Source organism: Mandrillus leucophaeus, unplaced genomic scaffold (genome assembly GCF_000951045.1).
Source record: "Mandrillus leucophaeus isolate KB7577 unplaced genomic scaffold, Mleu.le_1.0 Scaffold329, whole genome shotgun sequence".
Lineage (NCBI taxonomy): Eukaryota > Metazoa > Chordata > Mammalia > Primates > Cercopithecidae > Mandrillus > Mandrillus leucophaeus.
This window is the reverse complement of record NW_012103465.1, coordinates 2782058-2803608: the sequence shown is the minus strand read 5'-3', so window position 1 is coordinate 2803608 and position 21551 is coordinate 2782058. Positions and strand designations below refer to the sequence as shown.

Sequence of the window (21551 nt, the reverse complement as noted above, 5' to 3'; positions counted from 1 at the left end):
CATCCCAGGAAGAGGTCACTCCAGGTCAGGACAGGATGGCCTGTGTGCTAGTGGAATTTTTCCTTCTTAGAACCTGGTGTCAGGTTCTGGGATCTGGGGTGCAGGAAAGCTTAGAACACCTTCAGTGGAGAGATGAACTCCAGCCTCCTGAAGGCAAGCTGGCAGCTAAGCAGAGGGGCATCTCTGTTAAGGGACCCTGGGAGCCCCTTCAGGGAGCAGCTGGATGTCACCATTGGTGTTTCATCTGCTTTTGGTTACCTTTAGCAAAGATTATGTCCTGAGTAGCAGTGTGGTCTCAGCTGCACTTTGGAGAATTAAGCTTCTGTTCCTGTCTTAGGATGGAGGAGCAAAGAGGGGAACTCCTTAGGTCACAGGGGTAGTGGCAGCCACAGCAGACACCAGGAGGCGCAGCTGTGCTCACTGGAGTGCTTCTGGCCCAGGCGGGGGGTGGCAGAGGCTAAAGTGGAAGAGCTGGAACCTCTTCCTGAGCAAAGTTATGAGCATCCCGGAAGGATGCTCAGGGGACCTCTGGGAGTGGGACTGGAGGTGCTGTTCTGTTCCTGTGCCGGTCATAGGGGGCTCCAATCATCATAATTTAGTTTTGGGAAGTATTAAAGAAAATGTGACCTGAATTTAAACTCACTGGCTGGTGAGACCTGGACCAGGATTTTTCCAGAGCCACAATTCTCAGGCATATTCATAAGCTATTTCCTGTTATTTCTCTGGTGGTTTGACATAAATACAGCTTACAAGCCTAAATGTTAGCAGACCCCAAACACAGATATTCCTCAGCATGGCAGGAGCGTGTTCTTCACAATGTAATTGATGGGTAGGATTCTATTAGTACCCACAATGACTGTCTCTGAAAATGTCTTGAGTTTATATCGACTGTGCCATTTTTTTTTTCTGTTTTAAAGTAACTTTGAGACATTATGTCATTTCATAACTCCAAATGCATTTAAAAAGTAAGGACATTTTCTTATACAACTATATGCCATTACCATCTCTAACAAAATCATTAACAATTTATTGATACCATCTAATAGCCAGTCTGTATGCAAATTTCCCTGGTAAATATGACTTCCTAACCTTATTACATAAAAAGGGGTTCTTCCTGTTTTTTAGCAAAGCTATGAAGTGTTTTTTTAAATCTCACCAGAGGCTTTTGATGGCAGAATTTTTTTCTACGTGTTAATTTGGCAAGAGAGTTTCCTTTCTGTAGGAGCACAGATTATTAATCTTGGGTCTGAGTTCCAGCTGTGTTTCTGCTTCTGATTTACATATCCTTACGGGACTCATTCAACCCTCCCCAGCTTCCCACCTGCATCCTCCTTCGGCCTAATAACTGTATGCATTGAGCTACCAGCCTGCTGGATTTATGAGGGCATTTGCAATGTGAAATGGCCCTTCCTGTGTGTTTTCCATGGCCATCTTCTGGGTGGGGAGGCTGAGGACTACTTCAGAGTTTGGAGGAAGGAGCTGTGTACCAGGTAAAGGTGGCACTGAGCTGGCAGGGGAAGGGAGCAGAGATGGGGCAGAGAAGCGACCAGAGGCAAAATTGGAGGAGCTCAGGGCAGAATCCATCCCCATCTCTTTTATTAAAAATACAAACCAAACAAAAACACATGTTCAGTTGAAAATGTAAAGAAAGCACAATGGATCATGTTTTCTTACTTTCTGGATGTTAACCTTTTGGTTTTGATCACAACTTTTAAAAATGTATATACATTTTAATAAAATTTGGATTGTACACACTACCCTGTTGTGTAATTTTATTTTCCCACTTTATACTGTATTGGGAATGTTTTCACATGTAATTAAATATGATTCTAAAACAAGTTTTTAACAGTTGCTTAGTATGAAAATTTGTATACTATGTATACATATGTATACAACATACATTTGTATACATTTAGGTTGCTTATAATTTATCACCATTACAAAAAAATGTTACCATGAATATCCTTGTACTTAGGAATTTGAACATATCTCTGATTATTTCTTTATGATCAATTCTGAGAAACAGAATTACTGGGTGAAGAGATCAGAACATGCTCCAAACTGTCCTCCAGAAAGTTTCTTCCAATTTATAAGGTAACTGAAAGTGTATGAATGAACTTATTTTCCTATAACTGTGCCAACACTAGTCTTGTTGCTTTTCCTCTCTAATATGACAATTTAAAACATGGATATGCCATCATTGTCCCCACCCTGCTTTGTTCATATCCCTGGAATCTTTGACTATTTCATTGCTCCAAATCAAAAGATGGGGTGGTGGTTTTGCTCGCTGTCTCTGGTTCTTGACTGGCTGCTGCGGGTTTGGTGGAGGAAAAGCGGAGAAACGACTTGACCCATACTATAGCTTCAAAAGTAGCTGGGCTATGTCAGTGGAATGCTGAGTTGTAAATTATTTTCCTAGATTATTTACAAGACTGAGCTAACACACAAAACATCCAGACTGCAAAAATCTCACTAGAGGAAGTACCTGTTTCTGGCTTCTGGCCAAAGGTTATGCTTCCCAGAAAAAAAACCAAACCAAACCAAAACAAAACTCACTTATTGACTGCCAAGAGTGGCATGTATTTTCAAACATCTGATATTACAGAATCAGTATATTCATACATGTATTTTTACCTTTTCTTCTAAAACCTATTTTACCTCAAGTTTTGGGTTTGTTGCATAATTTGGATCAATCTTCTATACTTCCCCTCATAGATACATGAGTTAAATAGTATTGCTCATCAGGTAGTTTATGCACTTGCATGCAAAATACAGTATATACATGTACAATTGTGAAGATTTTTCTTGAAAGGAAGTCCAAAGCTTGCATTGTGTTCTGAAAGGAGCCCAAGAAAAGATTAGGAATCTTTGGCTGAGTGTGGTGGCTCACACCCATAATCCCAGCACTTTGGGAGGTTGAGGTGGGCGGATTTCTTGAGCCTAGAAATTCGAGACCAGCCAGGGCAACATAGGAAGACCCCATGTTTAAAAAAAAATTTTTTTTAAAGAATCTTTGATATGGAGAAGATTCTAAGGGTTATAACTACAATCCTTATAGCGGCCAGGCAGGTAACGTAAGAGTGAAGTGGACAAGGTATTGGGCAATAGGGAGTTGTGAAGACTATAGCATTCTCAAATGCATTTGCTCCAACTAAATGAAGTAGTTGTCTCTTGGTTTCAGACCACTGTTGGTAGGTGGGAATATTGGGCCAGTGTTCCCAGATCTTCATGTTTTTTTTTTTTTCTCAGAGAAAGCCAGAAATTTGGATATTTACATGAAATCTTTCCAATTTTAAATGCTTATGACAATTTAAACAAATAAATATTATATGGGACAAATAATTGGTCTGCTGCTGTGTCAGTCAGGCTGCTAGGGTTAAAAGGAACCAGGCATTTCCAAACATAATTAAATACATTCATATAAAAATAATTAAATGTTCTCTTTAGGTTTCTCATAAGCCGAGAACATCAAGACCATTTAAGGACAAAGTTCCCAAGGGACTCTAGTCTGGTTGGAGTTTGGCAATTGGGAAATTCAAAGGCCAAATGTGACAGCTCTTCAAGCAATGCAGTTCCTGAATGCAGCAGATCCTGACCCCCACCCTCTCTTCCCCTGACCAATGTCCAGTACTCTACCAGGGCCAGTCCCAGGTCTTTACAGTGGCAGTGAAGAAAAATGTTCTAGAAGGGGACATGTCATGACATCTAATTGTGTGTTTACATAAAACCTTGATTTTCAAGCTAACAGCACCAGCTACTGTCATGCCACGTTTTACCAATTGCCAGAGTTAAGTACAAGAAACTGTGCAATGCAGAGAAACTTATCACACCCAGACAAATGACATTTTTGTAAACCAAATTCATCTCTATCTACCTAAGGAAGCTTCCTCTTCAAAGGAACCCTGCAATATAATGATCAATATGGGAAAAGTCATTTCCAAATGCAACTGTGTCACAAGTTTTAAAAATACTGGGCCTTTCAAATGTGGTGCACATCCATATTTAAACCCTTCTCACAGAATTTGACTGCTGGTCCCCACAGCAAATATGTAGGGCAGATACATAGCAAGTTCTGGGTTTGAGTAGAAAGTGGGTAAGGAGTAGAGAGACCCTGAAGGCAGCTGTTGAGAGACTGAGGGCAGTACAACTGCAGTTGGGAAATAAATGACTGAATGACTGAAAACATGATCAAAATTGACAATCATATTTTTCCTGAGGACACTAGCTAACCTGTCAGTGACTAAATAAGCTTTTTTTTTCCCATGCCCCAGATAATGTTTTGTTTATGTTTGAAAATGACATTTTCCTCCCAAGACATCATATGCTGGTCAAATGAAGATTTGAGCAGTGGTGGACAGCACTGTAGGCACAGTGTATGACAAAGCAATGCCATGTTGAGAACAGTGAAATGTTTCCGCAGAAGCAAATATAGACATTCCAAGTGGAGAGAGGTGGAGAGGGAGAAGGAGAGGGAGAGGGGGAGAGAGAGAGATACATCTAATGTATTTCAATTTTTCCCATAATTAGAAAAGAACAACTTAGGTGAAAGCTTTTTAAATAATCATAGAGAATGACATGGTTAGGCTTTGTGTTCCCACCCAAATCTCATCTTGAATTGTAATCTCCATAATCCCCACGTGTCAAGGGAGAGACCAGGTGGAGGTAATTCAATCATAGTGGCAGTTTCTCCCATGCTGTTCTCATGATAGTGAGTGAGTTCTCACGAGATCTTATGGTTTTATAAGGGGATCTTCCTGCTTTGCCTGGCCTTTCTCCTTCCTGCCGCCTTGTGAAGAAGGCTGTCTTGCTTCCCCTTTGCCTTCTGCCATGATTTTAAGTTTCCTGAGACCTTCTGAGCCATGCTGAACTGTGAGTCAATTAAACCTCTTTCCTTTATAAATTACCCAGTCTTAGGAAGTTGTTTACAGCAGTATGAAAATGGACTAATACAGAGAACATCAGTTTTCTCAAGGTACCTGTAATCATGCTGGATATAATTAATGGCAAAATGATGAGTTTCAGCATCCGCATTAGAATTTCTCCAGGAAAAGCAAAGTAGAATTTCTCCAGAGTTGAGAGGTTGCTGTGTTCTCGAACCAAGACTCCTGTGGTAATGCCTAAGGAAAATAAGAGTTGGAAAGAAGGAAGAGGAACATTATTGAGTTCTCCTGTATCCATGTCTATGGAAAAATACCCCCAAATGCACATTTTAATGGCAAGAAAAATAGTTTAGATCATTTCCCATGAGTCTGTAAAATCTAGACTGAAGTTATATTTTAAAATATAGTGAACAGAAAGTACACATTATTCAGTAAGTCTATAAAAAGTATTCTACACATGAAAGCTTTGTTGTCATTTCTTCCCCATCAATTATACTTATTATAATGACAAAATATTAAAGAACACTGTGAGAAAAAAAAATCTTAGTCAATCCAATACAGCTCTTTTGCTTTCACATACCACCTTTGTCTACCTGCAGAGATATTTGACATATTTTATTATTTTTATTAAGACAGAGTCTCTCTGTCACCCAGGCTAGAGTGCAGTGGTGCCATCTCAGCTCACTGCAGCCTCGACCTTCCAGGCTCAGTCGATCCTGCCACCTCAACCTCCCAGTAGCTAGGACTATATGCACACCACCACGTCCAGCTAATTTTTTTTTTTTTTTTTTTGGAGAAATAGGGGTTCATCAGGTTTCCCAGGCTGGTCTCGAACTCCTGGCCTCAAGCGATCTGCCCACCTCGACTTCCCAAAGTACTGGGATTACAGGTGTGAACCACCATGCTTGGCTATTTTACATATTTTATATTTACATATCAGTTTGTATTTTTCTCATATTTTTATTATAAGTACATTTTGTAGCATATTTGTATAATCTTCCTGTTTATGTGACTTTTATAATTTTAATAGGAATATAATATCCTATTGGTTTATTTACCATATTATCAAATGACTGTTATCTAATGTTTTGCACTCTTTTCAGTTATTTCTAGGTAATGATATGTTCAGGTTTATCTGATTAAAAGGCTTTTTACAAAGTTTCTGATCTTGAGTACCTTGTACATGAAGTCTTATAATTATGTGAGTGTAGGGACATGTTCACTATTAAGAAATGCTACCATTCTCTGAAAGCTTTTCCTTAACAAGATGCCCATATTGAAATCCTTCAGTTGTATGGATAACACAATTTAATGATGACTTTGATAACTAAAAATCACAAATTTTTATTTCTTCTTAATTATCTTCCAAGTATTTCTAATAACATCTAACTGCTTTACCCTTTCCTTCTCCCCATACACACACCCTTATTTTAAGGCAAAAAAGGAAATGGCATGACTTGCATCTTTTTTCCTTCATCAGCCTCTGTTGGATGTCATGATACTTGGAAGTAAAATGACTAAATGGCAGAAAGATTCAAGGAGGATATCACTGGATATGTGAATCTACAAACTCAAGCTATTAGTTTATGAATACCGAGACTTATTTGGGCACAATTAAAAACTCTAAGGCAATGAAAGAATATGTGAATTATAATCAGTACTAGAATTTTCATTTAAATTCAGGCATCCTTCCCATGCCCACTAGTAGACCAAATAGATGAACCTCACAAGATGCATTTTGTGTACTAACCTTATCCTTAGCTTAATTTTATTTCCCTAAATATTCTACCTTTGCCTTGATTTCTATTTTGTGCATACACTACTGGATGCCTTTCTGGTGATTCAGTAGTGTTTACACACTACTGCATTGTGAATACACAATTTTAAATCATTATTGGAACAAACATATACACATACACACATAAACATTTCCCAAATTGTAGCTAAGACAAAGATGAAACAAAACCCTATTATCAATGCTATTTGGTTTCTACTTTACAACCCTAGTGTTAGAGACTCTTGAATGGATAAGAATACCAAGAATTCAAAATATTTTAAGTAAATTTAAAAAGCATGATGTGCTCACTTCCTGCTTTATAAACTGCCTGTGTTCAGCTGTTCTATATAAACATACCCATATTATGCCCAAATACTCTGTAATTCCCAGGACTTTAAAAAACAAACAAGCATTCTCTCTCATACTATTCAGGTTGCTTCAAGTAAATTTTTGGCTTGTATGTCAAAGAAAGCTCAGTGTGTAAAAAATAAAGATGTGTCTGTGCTCAAAAACTAGCCACACAAGGACTCTGTTGAATAGCAAAAGAAGCCCATGTGCCCCAATCTCAGGGCTTGTATTACTAATGATTAACTGTGCCTCTAATTATCTCTATGCTAAATTAATGTAGGGTCATTAGAAAGATATGCACTTGCTATTTTTCAGCCTTTAGCCAGATATAGGATTTTTTTTAAAGGGAGAAATAAAAGAGCTGTCAGGTATAGTAGCTTGAAAGCAATAAAAGGCGACATGCATGCCAAGCAGGTTACTGTATTTGGCAATTACAACTTTCTAGCTTTTTTCAAGCTTGTTCTTGAAATTGAGTGCCACAAATTGTACTCCAATATTTCTATTTTCCTTCCTTCCTTCCTCCCTCCCTCCCTCCCTTCCTTCCTTGCTTCCTTCCTTCCTTCTTTCCTTCCTTCTTTTTCTTTCTCTCTCTCTCTCTCGCCCCTTTCTCTCTTTCTTTCTTTCTTTCTAAAAAGAAGAATAGAAATACCAATCTAGCGCTGGAAATGAAGTTGGGATATTCAGAGATGTCACCCTGAGACCCTCAAATACAAGAAATGGCTAGTGAATGACCTCACCTAGGAGTTATGCCTTGTAAATTGGTGTGCTTTATCTTGGTCTCAAGCAGTTTAGAAACAGCAGATTCAGGATGAAGAAAATCACCAGAAGATTTTCCAGGTCCCAAGAAGAGGTCAGAGTCTCATAGGGCATAACCTTTCTTTACCCATTAACAGAGTCAGAACCTTGGACTGGATTAAGGATTATGGAGACGTCCTCAAAGCCAAAGGCTGCTAGGAAGAACTGCCCTTCTGGGATTATGCAGGCCAGGCCCACCTGGTAAGGCCACTCCCAGAACTAAGAAAGGTGGAGATTATGAAAATAAATAATTCAAAATCTCAGCTGTTGAAACTTTATTTTGAGCCTTAAGGGAATGTGATTATGGAACCTGAGTCACATAAATAGGCAGCTGTAACATTTGTTTCTTTGATTATAGATTAGCCTTTTCCTTAACTACATTGTTTGGTAAAATGTTGTAAATGACTAAAGGGTGCCAGGGAAGACCCTTTCTCTCTAAGTGTGGATCTTCATTATAGATTAGCCTCCCTCTTTCCTCTTTCACACAAAGTCTTCATAGTTAGCACACGATCTAGGATGGAATGTTAAACTTGCTTTTAAATTGGAAAGGAAATGAAAAGCTGTATGGAAAAGAAAACAAATTAAATTTTTGTCACTCATAAACCAGCCTTGTGTAGAAAATACTCTAATCCTACTAAACTTCTTTGTTTGCTGTATAGAAACAAGTACTTAACTTTTAACTTCGAAGCACTGACTCCATTTCTCGGAGTCCGTGTTTCTTGGATGGCCATTACCAGCTTTTTGCTTGAATAAACTCTTTAAAACTGGATTTTGATCCTTTTGATTATTTCAGGTTGACAAGATCAACAATTTCCCTGAACGGTGTAGCAGGAAGGACTTCAGCAGGGCCAACAAGGAATTCCCAGTAAACTAAGTACCTGGACCCCTAAAGCCTCAGCAATGGACACAGGACACCATTCTTGGGCTTCCTTCCCACCACAGGCAAGGTGATTTCAAGCAGATGCTTGGGAAGCTTGGGAAAGACACTGGTATTAGGCAAGCAGGCTCAAGCCTGGTTCCACCAGTTGTGAGGTGTGGAACCTGGGCCATAACTTTAACTTCTCCTATTTTCAAGGGTTAGATTAGCTGCCTTCAGAAGTCCCTTCTAATGCCTCTAATCACCTCTGAGCCTTGATGTCCTCAACTTTAAAATGAGATCACATTATCTCATTTCCAAGAAAGCTGCCTGTGCTTTTGAAGCAGGAAATTTCCCAGACACCTTTGCAGGTAGGAACTGGAGTGCACGGATGCTAGATCTAGCTGGCCGCTTTGGCACTGGCGGGGGCAAACTCCACTCACTTGGACCCATTGCACTTCATCCCTTGCAGAAGGGAGTCCACAGGTGAGCAGGTGCGGGAGCTGGGGGTGAGGGCTTCTGGGCATCAGCCCGAGCAAACTGTGTGTGGAGTCCTGAGGCAGTGTCTAGTGGGTGCCCACTACCCCTGAAGCCTCAGAAAGCGTGTGTTAGTCAGCGCTCTTTTAGCTTTTGCCAGCCACAGACGGCTTAAGTGTTAACAGTTCAGTGGGCCCTCTGCCTTTTCGTGTGAGACGGTTGCTGTCTACCGAGAGCAGACGGTCAGTGTGATAGCCTTTAGCATCCTCACCCATGGCATCCAAGCTCTTGTTTGGTGTCCAGGAATAATCAGGTCACATGAACAAATTGAAGGGTGGTGAATATGGAGAATTTTATTGCTGATGAACGTGGCTTTCAATGGAGGGGAGCTGAAAAGGGGATGGAGCAGGATCATCTTCTCCCAGAGTCTGGCCATCCCTGGCCAGACTTCTCCCCAAGGTAACACTGTCAAGCCATCCCTCTGAAGTCAAGCTGCTTCTCGCCAATGTCCAGGTGCTTCTCCTCTCTCTGCTGTTGGAGCCTGGGGTTTTTATGGGCACAGGATGGGTGGCAGGGGGGCCATGGATGGTTTTGGAAAAGGCAACATTTGAGTGGGAAAACAAGAATGCATGTTCTCACTTTGGGCCATGGATCCAGGCTTCAGAGTGAGGCCTTTGCTGGGGACTGCCCTCTTCTGCCCAGAATTTCCTTGCCTCCTGTCTCTATTGCTTTCTACAGCTTTTATGCTAAATATAAGTAAGCTGGTAAGGCCAAGTGCAGTGGCTCATGCCTGTAATCCCAGCACTTTGGGAGGCCAAGGCAGGTGGATCATGAGGTCAGGAGTTCAAGACCATCCTGGCCAAGATGGTGAAACCCCATCTCTACCAAAAATACAAAGATTAGCCAGGCTTGGTGGTATATGCCTGTAGTCCCCTGTAGTCCCAGCTACTCAGGGGGCTGAGGCAGGCGAATCACTTGAACCCGGGAGGCAGAGGTTGCAGTGAGCCAACATCACGCCACTGCACTCCAGTCTAAATGACAGAGCAAGACTCCGTCTCCCCAAAAAAAAAAAAAAAAAAGTAAGTTGGTAAAACACGAAGAAAGAAACATGGGAGGAAAACACCCATGATCTCAACTAGGGATTATTTAAGTTCAAAGGTTAAGGTTTAAAAGAGAAGATGCACAGAATGTCATTTCTTCCATGATATCTCAAAAAAAACAACTGCCAGTTCACAGCCTTGTCTCAGAGGTTCTGAGGTGATTTGTTTTTTTGTTTCTAAGTTTATAAAAAAATTATTGTTCAGGAAACAATACTGGGAATCAGAAAAGAACAACAAAAAAAATCACATATCATTACATCAGTCTATCTCTCCCTCTCTCATTTTTTCCAGGTCCTAACCAGTCTTTGTTCTTATGCACACACACTCTTTACAGTTATAAAATTAACCTAGGGATAGTAGTTGAATTGCATTTGACTAAGATTTATGAAAACAGCATTGTCATTCTTTTGGGATATTTGCAGAAAAGAGATTAAAATCATCTGTGGTTTTTAAAAATGAAAGCCATAGAGTAGTTCTCCGGTACATAAATTAATTTTGGCTTGATTAAATAAGAATTACTGGCAAAGGGAAAAATCTTTTTAATTATTGCTGAAACAGATATCTAGCCATGCCATCATGCTAGGCACTACATTAAACAAATTAATTACGTGCCTTTTTGCCTTTTGGGAGCTAATCTAAGATAAATGTTGATGATGAGTAAATAAGTGTAGGAGAACACTTATTGACAAATGACTACATGCATTCAGTGGATAAATAGAAGGATAGTTTCTCCATCCTGCCCTTATGCTGTAGTATCTGTAGCCCTTTCTCATCTCTTTCTGCCTCCCTAAAGAGCTGAGTAGCTCCACCAATACAGGCTCTTCATGAGAATTCTGGCTCAAAGCACAGATGGTGGAGTCTGCAAGGTTTTATTTTTTTGTTTTAAAATCCTTTAAATAAAGTATTTACTATACTGGCAATATATTATAGCAGCTCTGCCTGAAATAAAAATAAATGCAAAAATTCATCCACAAACTCACCAACTCAAATATATCCAAGGTTGAATTGTTTCTATTTTTCCTTATACTATTGCAGTTGTGACAGGAAAATAAATCTTGGGGCCCCCAAATCCCTAAGCTAAAGGTAAAAGTCAAGCTGGCAACCCCTTAGGGCAAATCTGCCTCCCATTCTATTCAAAGTTACCCCTCTGCTCACAGAGATAAGTTTATATCTGATTGCCTCCTTTGGAAAGGCTAATCAGAAACTCAAAAGAATGCAACCATTTGTCTCTTACCTAACTGTGACCTGCAGACCCCCTGCCTGCTTCAAGTTGTCCCGCCTTTTCTGGACTGAACCAATGTAAATCTTACATATACTGATTGATGTCTCATGTCTCCCTAAAATGTATAAAACCAAGCTGTGCCCTGAGCACCTTGGGCACATGTCCTCAGGACCTCCTGAGACTGTCACAGGCGCGTCCTTAACTTTGGCAAAATAAACTTTCTTGATTAACTGACACCTGTCTCAGATATACTGAACACATACTATATGTCAGGCCTTGCACTAAACATTTCAAATAAATTCTGTCTTGTATATTATCTCTTATAATTTTACAAATTATTTATAATCTGTATTCTGCTGAAATGTCTCATAATTTTTAATGGCTATATATGGAGTTTTTTGTAAATGTTTTATTGAGATCAAATTCATATAACATAAAATTTACCATTTTAAACTATATAATTCCATGATTTTTAACATACAATGTTGTACAACTGTCACCAATGTCTAGTTCCAGTATTTCCATTACCGCCGAAATATTCCACACCTGTTAGTCACTCCCCACTTCCCCCTACTCCCAAGGGCTCCTGGTAACCACTGATCTACTTTTCTGTCTCTATGGATTTGCCTAATCTGGCATTTCATATAAATGTAATCATACAAGATGCAGCCTTTTGTATCTGGCTTATTTCACTTAGCATGTTTTCAAGGTACATCCATGTTGTAGCATGTGATTTTTTGAAAAAGCACTTTTCATTTAACGTTATGTCATAAGCATTTCCCCCACATTAAACATCTTCATCTTTTTATTAAAAACACTGAGTAATACAACTTTAGCTGTTTGGAAGGACTTGCCTCTTGACCATCAGCCAACTACTAAACACTCCAATCCTTGACAATTTTGCCGAATGTTGCTGACTTTGCCTAGCGACCAAAGAGGCAATCATGAAATACCAAGCAAAGGTTCATATTAGCATACATTTTTAGGTTTAAGTTTTAAGGTAAGAAAGTACAATAAACATTCTTTGTAGTAGGTTAATTCAAAAAGAGGCAATAACACTTTTGTGTTTATTAATATCCAAATATATCCCAAGCACTATATTGAGTGCTAGAGGATTTGAAGGGGAAGAGTTAAAAAATAATATAATTGTGTTATTAAAGCAATAAAAATGTTTTCCTTCATGGGTGACTCCACCATCAACAGGAAATGTGGTTTGCACTGTTTTGTCAATAGCAACGATTGTTTACATTGAGTCATCTATCCCTTTTGGTCTACCACCTACAATTAAGAATTCGGTCTGACTCAGGAGAAAAGTTGATTTTGGTAAAGGTCTAATGGATTTCGCTAGGGTAGGATTTGGGCCTGCAGGCAAAACTGGTTTTCTCTGACACATGACTGTGTTAAACCAGCATCTCTGTGCCCAGGAAGAGGGATTGCTTCTTCTCACAGGACCCTTGGATCTTGAAGCCGCTCCTGAATCAAAGGTTACATTGTATTCTGCATCATTAACACACTGAGTACACTTAGTTGTGTTTTCAGTGCTTTAATTAGTGGTCCATATTGGAGGGCTTTGACAATTCAATTATCCAGACTTTATCCACAATATTCCATTGCCCGCCATCAGAGATCAGAGTTAGTTATATTGCAGAAATTGAGAGAAAGGGAAGAATTGGGCCCTCTTTTTGCATGCTCCACCCTTTCATATTTTCTCCCCCTCTGCAAACCACCTTCTTCCTGTCAACCCAAATAAAAGTAAGAGCAAAATAAGGGAAGGAGTCAAGTCATTCACTTTCCATTATTTATGGTGCATTTTAAGGAAGCTCTTAAATATTCAAGTTACTCTCTCAGCCTATTTGGTCTAAATAAATGAGAAAATACATGCACAATATTTGCTTCATTGTCCAACTCAACTTTATTACCTGGTAGCTTTCAAGGCATGTATCTTACAGGTAACTGAGAACTCTAAAAGTGACTAGGCCCACGGATCATGAGCAAAATGATACTATTGTGGTGAAGTAATCAAGTAAATATATATTTTAAAAATCAGACCAAGTGTGGTAGCTCACACCTATAATTCCAGTACTTTGGGAAGCCAAGGTGGGAGCCCAGGAGTTTGAGATCAACCTGGGCAACATAATGAGACACCATCTCTACAACACATTAAAAAAAAAAAAAATGAAAGTTTCATTTTGACTGATGGCAGAGGCTACTAATTATCTAATTCATCCTTCATTCCTCCTTACACTTATTCATCTGTTCATCTGCATATTCATTTGTTCACTCATACATAGGTGTATTATCCTAATATATACATATCAAACACTTATTGAGCACCTACACAAATAGGCATCATGGCACACTGTGTGACTACAAAGACATCTGGATGCATGGCCCTTGCCCTCAAGGATGGAGGACAGAACAGTTTCATCAAGAGAGTAGAGACATTTGTCTGGGAAATGAAGAGTATGAATTCGTAAGACTACTGCACAGGCTTAAAGGTCAGAAATCTGGGGTATCTTGGCACATTTAAACAGCTTCAAGCAATTCAGTATGGCCCATGATTAGGTAGGTGGATCTAACTGCACAAGTAAGAAGAAGGATCCCATATGCCAAGCTAAGGATTTGAAACTGATCCTGAAGGCAGTGGGAAGCCTCTGAAGGATTTACTCCTTCATTGGAAGGAGTTTTGCAAGAGAAAGCAGTGTGCGAATCCTGTAAGTGGTTGCTGTGATCCAAGGTGGGGGGTGTTAAAGAGTGGAGAAGGGGAACAAATTTAGGAGGTGGAAGTGTTAGTATTTGGTGATAAGTTATATGGCTGAAGGTGGAAGGCAGTAGAGATGAGGAAGAAAGTGAAGTTCTGGGGTTCTTGTTTTCTAGCTTGGGTAACAGGGTGGGTGGTGATACCTACCACAATGGACAATATGGATAGTTCTAAGGATGATGAGTTCATTTTTGGATGGGACACTGAGGGGAAGATGCTTAATGAACACACGGATATGTGTGTATAGAGCATAAGAAAGAGATGTGGACGAGGTATGTTGATAAGGGTATCAGTGGCACAAACAAAGAGATAAGGGTGGATGAGGCCACATATATTACAGCCAACTCAGATTATAGACTGAGAAGCATGTACTGTTAAGGTTAGGACTCAATTTATCAAAGCTCTGGTATTATCTCTGTATACCTTAGATCCTCAACCAATTTTACTTCTTCCCACCTTCTTAAACCAGAATACTCTCAAACTATAAGAAAATCTAACTTGCATTTTTTGTTTGTGTTTTTGAGATGGAGTCTTGCTGTGTCTCCCAGGCTGGATTGCAGTGGCGTGATCTTGGCTCACTGCAACCTCCGCCTTCTGGGTTCATGCCATTCTTCTGCCTCAGCCTCCCGAGTAGCTGGAACTACAGGCGCCCACCACCATGCCCGCTAATTTTGTTTTTGTATTTTTAGTAGAGATGGGGTTTCACATGTTAGCCAGGATGGTCTCGATCTCCTGACCTCGTGATCTGCCCGCCTCGGCCTCCCAAAGTGCTGGGATTACAGGCTTAAGCCACCGCGCCCGCCCTCTAACTTGCATTTTTAATAAAATCAAACTCCAGTCCTCCAAGATTTTCCATGCAAGAAGTATCTTCTTGTGAGAAGGGGAGGTGGGCTGCACAGTTTTGGTTCTTGTTCTTGGAGATGCCTTTCCCGTGGGGAATTCTCATTAATTAGCACTGTCATCACGCATCGTGGTGTGCATCAAAGTGTCCATGCTCCTAATATCCCTAGCATAACAGAAATTACACTAGAAGGTTTAAATGAGACTTTACTAAAAAGTAGGGGGTGACGAGAGCAAAATAAACACAGAGGATAACATGCACAGAATAAGCTGAGTAACAAGAGGCAGGTATTCTTTCATTCTTAGTTGGTGACCCCAATAATAGGGTCTTCTGATGTGCTCCTGGTCTTACTCCAGGAGGGTTTTACTTCTTGCATTTTCTAAAGTTCAAGTTCAGATTCCACTTCTTTTCAGAAGACTCACCACTTTGCCATGACAGATACCCAGAATATCTACTAGTTGAGTGAGATGAGCCCCATAGTATGGCTTCAAAACAATAACAAAATTGTCTCAGAACTCAAACTCCATATAATAGAGATGTTCGCATAGACATTAGCATTGGATAGGTGCTGCCATTTTTGTTATATAAGCTTAGAAACAATTTCTGTAGATCTTTTGTGGGAATTTTATCTAAAACGAGAACCTGGTTTGGTTATCTTAATCAAAATTGTGCTCTAAGAGAAAGTATAGCAGAATGGCAAATGTAGTACACCATGACAGTCTAGTGTATTGATCATAGTGCTCAGATAAAATGTGAATAATCAATGCCATAGCAAAACCAGCACTTTATAGAGCACGTCAGTTTACAAACTGCTTTCATACAACAGGGTAGATAGAGCTACTGCATTAGTTTTCTATTGCTATGTAACAAATCACCACAAATTTAGTAGCTTAAAACAATACACAGGTAATATTTCAAAATTTCCTTGGATCAGGAGTCTGAGCACAGCTACACTGGGTCCTCTGATCAGGGTCTCGCAAGGCTGCAATAAGGTGTCAATCAGGCTGTATTCCTTCCTGGAGCTTAGGGTTCTCTTCCAGGCTCATGGGGCTGTTCTCAGGATTCACTTCCTGGTGGTTGCAGGATTTCTTACTGGCTGCCAACAGGGGCTTCTCTCAGCTCCTACAAGTCCTACTGTTCCTTGCCATGTGGCCCTCTGACAACACAGTGGCTTCCCTCTTCAGAGTCAGCAGGATGGGCCCAGTCTCTTTAAGGGCTTTCACTTGATTAAGTCAGGCCTACCCAGGATCATCTGTTTTGATTAACTCAAAATCAACTGATTAGGGACTTTAATTATATTTGCAAAAGTCTCTTTGCCTTTGCCAAAGAAAGGAATCTAATTACAAATGTGAAATACCATCATATCCACACTTAAAGTAGGGGGTTTATGCAGGGTATTTTTGCCAAGAAGTAGAAATCTTGGGTACCATCTCAGAACTGCCTACTACATCTACTGTAGATCCCCTACCACAACCAAACCGCATGAATAAAAACCTCATGCGACACTGGCATTAACTTTATTTCTTAATTGTAATTTTGTTAGAATTCTATTCAGTGTACAGAATCCGAATTATTGATTCTTTGAAAGACTATTCTTCTGAAATGTTTCAATGAAAAGTAAAAAACCATAAACATGTATACACCCCATGCAGACTGAACAAATCCTCCTCAGATCTTTTTTTACAAATAAAACATTATGGTTGAAGGTCCACTGTATCCTCCCCAATTCCATCCTGTCTTAGATAGATTAGATAATCACTAATTTAAGCCTACTTTTTGTCCCTGGCTTTGTACATCTACTACTCAAGTTTCTATCCATTAAAATGTCTTATGCTGTTTGTGCTTGAAAAATCTAACTCACATGGTATCAGTCTGGATGTAATCTTTTACCTTGCATTTTTGAATTTTTTTGTGTTTTTGAGATTTATTAATATTAATACAAGTAGATCCAGTTCATTCAAAGTGCTCTTCAGTATTCCATATCACATTCCCTATTTTGTTTTCTATATGACTAAATTCTGCTCTTATCTGATAAAGTCTTTCCACCTAATTTTTAAAGGTTTACTCTGTGATTTTTCTCACTTTTGGAGTTGATTGCTTAGCTCATTATCATTATCTTTGTGATTTTTGTTGTTGTTGTTTTGTTTTGTTGTAGAGACAGGGTCTCACCATGTTGCCTAAGCTGGTCTCAAACTCTTGGTCTCAACTGACCCTCCTGCTTCAGCCTCCCAAAGTGATGGGATTATAGCTTTGTTTTTGTTTTTCAGTATGTGCATATAAGGCATTTCCTTCTAAATTCTGTGTTGATGTCCTGTGAATTATTTTACAGTATTTTTACTTTTATTTAGTTCTAAATATCTTATAAATCTCTATTGTGATTTCTTTCTTTAAATTGTAAATTCTTTAAAAAAATATGCTTTTCAGTTTCCAAATGTATGGGTCCTTGGAGGGTTTTTATATATTCCTGATTTTTTATCTCTCTGTGATGCATTGACTGATTTGTCTCACACCTATCTTGCAGTTTCCAATCCTTATATCAGTTGCATTTACTGGATGTTTAATTTATTCACTGAATTTTTAATTCCGGTCTTTCTAAGTTTCATTTCTAGAAGTTATAGTATCCTTTCCACACTATCATTTTTCTATTATCTAGTTTCTATTCCGCCTATTTTTCTTTAGTTATTCTAAACATATTTAGTATATATTCTTTCAGACTGTTCTATCATCTCCAGTGGGGGACACCTATCCTCCTACTGGGTCTTTTCCTGTGTAGTTTGTAATTTCTGATCATAGGCTTGTCTTTTGAGGAGGGGGCTGACTTTTTTCTGAGTTGTGAAAGTCTACCTACGAGCTACTTGTTTTTCCTGGGGACTTAGGAGTTTCAAGTCCTCCAGGACAGTTTTCATATTAATTTTTCAGCTTGATAAATCAGCATTACACAGTGCTGTAAATTTAGATCATGCACTGAGGGAATTATCAGTCTGGATTTTAATCCTCTCATGGGTACCAGCTTTACCTCTTACTTTAGCCATGGGCAAATGGCAAACTTTCTTAAGGTTTTCCTGAGTCACTAGGTAGAATTTCTCTGCTCTTGTTTCCAAGGGCAGGGCCAAATTTTGTGGTTCCAGATTTTATGTCAAGGTTTGATTTAAACTCCTTCACTCACATGGGCCAAGATCATATCTCCTTTCCCCATGTGGATATTAAAACCTCTATCTCCCATTATTAAAGCCTGTAAGTGGGTCTTGCTATGGTTGGTTTGTCCTCACCAAAACTTATGCTGAAATTTCATCCCCACTGTGGCAGTATTGGAAGGCAGGTCCCAGTGGGAGGCACTTGGGGTCATGGGGCTGGATCCCTCATGAATAGTTTGGTGCTATTCTTGCAGTGGTGAGTTCTCACTCTGGCAGGACTGGATTAGTTCTCATGGGAATGGATTAGTATACTCAAGAGTGGGTTGTTATAAAGCCAAGATACCCCTCAGGTTTCTCCTCTTTGTATAGATCTGCTTCCCCTTTGACCTTCTCTACCATATTTTAAAAATAATTTTATATTAGTTATTAAAATTAAATTATATACACGTGACCCAAGATGAGATGACTTTCTCTACCATATTTTGATGCAGCTCGAAAGTCTTCACCAGAAGCCAGGGCCATGCCCTTGAACTTCCCAGCTTGCCGAGCTGTGAGCTAAATCAACATCTTTATAAGTTACCCAGTCTCAGGTCTTCTGTTACAGCCACACAAAACAGATTAAGACAGGTCTAGAGCTTAGCATCAGATCTTGTTTATACTTCCGGCTTTGAGTTCCCTTTTTATTTCTGGCACAAGGGGATTTCCTTTATTGCTTTTGAGTTTGGGTTTGGCTCTCCTTTAACCTGGAGGGGACTTTTATATATCTATGTGTTTGAGATGGTGGGAGAACCCATTCATATTAGCTCAACTACCATATTAATAGATGTGTGACACAACCATCAATTATTTATTCCTTATCCTTTCCAATATGCCCATTTTAACATGGATAACGGAGTCAGTAAATATTAAAATTGAGAGTTCTACAATGTATAGGAACGATCTTGCTACATCAAGAACTCATTATATTAAAACAATCATTGCTTTTCTAAGTATTCACATGTATGCACATAGGATCAATTAGCCAACAATTATTTACAGATCACCTAATTTATACAATGCATTGGCTAAATGGGTAAATATAGATGAGAGTAATGTATAAACAAAGGGCCTTTAATATACACAATGAAGTAAGGCATGTTAAATCACATGAGGCATTTTGAAGGAAGAAAGGAATTCAGCATCAATCCTTCAGGAGGCAGGCTCTTTAAGAGGAGACTGTGTTCAAATCTTGGCCTCACCACTTTATTAGCTGTGTTATCTTGGACAAAATACCCTGTAGCCTGTGCCTCTGTTTCCTCATCTATAACAATGGGAATAACAAAACATCAACCTCATAGAGTCATTAGGAGATTTTAAAATGAGACTATATGTAAAGTACTTAGAATAAAAAGTACCTGGCTCACACTGTAAGTACAGCTAATAAATGTTAGCTATTATTGTAGGCTACATACTCTTTATGGATTTTCTCATGAAATGCTCAAAAGTGTTTTGGCTCTGACAGGTAAGTCATGGTTACAGAGCTAAAGAGCAGCAGAGTCAGAAGTTGAGGAGAGAAATTAATGTTAAATATTTTTGATATGACCAAATTAACAAAATTCCTCCTTCTGTCTATGACATTTATTTTGGTAGAGAAATATTAACTTTTGTTCTATAAATTAAAAACTTCAGAGTTAAAATTATGATATATAATATAATGTTTGTTAATCTTTATACCACTTGATATCAACAAAATAAATGTCTTAGGGTCTTAATGGTACTAGAACACATGGTATGTGAAAAAGAAAGAAAGAAAGAAAGAAAAGGCATTTGGTATCTTCTGAAATAATTTCCAACGTGACTCAATAACTTAATTAAACTCTGCAAATATTTACTATGTCCAAGGACCTGTGTTAGGTTCAAGGGGTGGGAATCAAGGTATAAAAATGGATGATGTAAGACCCTTCCCTCAAGGAGCTCACATCTAATGAGGGTCAATCATAGATGCAACTCAACACAGGCAGGAGTCACAGTGGGGTGCTGAACAATGGAAGGTGGAAGTATTGAGCTGTGGGAAGACAGGGAGGGAGAGGAGGAAGAAGGGGAAAGGGCTGGGGAAAGCTCAAGAGTAAACACAAATAGGTACCTACCTCAGGATTTTATGGAATTTTTATGGAATTTTATGGAATTGTTTACAAGTACTTTGGGGAAATGCTAGTTGATCAAAAGATCGTGTTTCTTCATCCAGTAATGAAAGGAAGCTGCAGCCAGTACTAGGATGGTGATATGGTTTGGCAGTGTCCCCACCCAAATCACATCTTGAATTGTAATCCCCATAACCCCCATGTGTCAAGGGAGGTAATTTGGTGGGAGGTAACTGGATCATGGAGATGGGGGTCTCCCCCATGCTGTTCTCATGATAGTGAATGAGTTCTCATGAGATCTGATGGTTTTATAAGTGTTTGACAGTTCCTCCTTCACACACTCACACTCTCTCTCATGCTGCCTTGTGAAGAAGGTGCCTGCTTCCCCTTTTGCCAAAATTGTAAGTTTCCTGAGGCCTCCCCAGCCATGCAGAACTTTGAGTTAATTAACCCTCTTTCCTTTATAAATTACCCAGTCTCAGGTATTTCTTTATAGCATTGTGAGAACAGGCTAATACAGATGGCATCAAGAGTATACCAGGTGAAATCCATGGAAACCATGAAAAGAAAGAGGAAGACTGACTCACACGGAGGTTAGGCTGAATAACCATGTGAGATGTGAAGGGATAGAGAAAATATAATGTAAATCTATGCTTCTTAAACTCTGATGTGCCCTGAATCACTTTGGGGTCTTGTTAAAAGGCAAGTTCAGGCCAGGCGCGGTGGCTCACACCTGTAATCCCAGCACTTGGGAGACTGAGGCGGGCAGATCACAAGGTCATGAGATTGAGATCATCCTGGCTAACTCAGTGAAACCCCGTCTCTACCAAAAATACAAAAAATTAGCCGGGCATGGTGGTGGGCGCCTGTAGTCCCAGCTACTTGGGAGGCTGAGGCAGGAAAATGGCATGAACCCGGGAGGCAGAGCTTGCAGTGAGCCGAGATTGTGCCACTGCACTCCAGCCTGGGCGACAGGGTAAGATTCCATCTCAAAAAGAAAAAAAAAAAAGAAAAAGAAAAAGAAAAAGAAAAGAGGCAGGTTCAGATTCATTAGAACTATACTTGGAATAACAAAGAAGGAAATGAACCTAGCAAGGGCATCCATAAGACCTTGCTACCAATGGCAAGCACTCACTTTGAAGAGCATAAAGATGCTGTTGCAAGCCTCAAGCAACTGGACACTAAGGTATGGTTCAATCAACGTGCAAACAAGTGGGGCCACTCCCTTTGTAAAGGTCCT

The 21551-nt window shown here is 39.5% G+C and overlaps 1 protein-coding gene across 1 annotated transcript in view; it reads right to left on the bottom strand.

Annotated features, from left to right (window-relative positions):
- Positions 1-21551, bottom strand: part of SLC1A1 (solute carrier family 1 (neuronal/epithelial high affinity glutamate transporter, system Xag), member 1) — a 90267-nt gene that overhangs the window by 37799 nt on the left and 30917 nt on the right. Inside the window, exon 2 of the mRNA XM_011988359.1 lies at positions 4977-5117. Within this exon, the coding sequence (XP_011843749.1) occupies positions 4977-5117 (141 nt within the window). The remainder of the gene's footprint in view (positions 1-4976; positions 5118-21551) is intronic.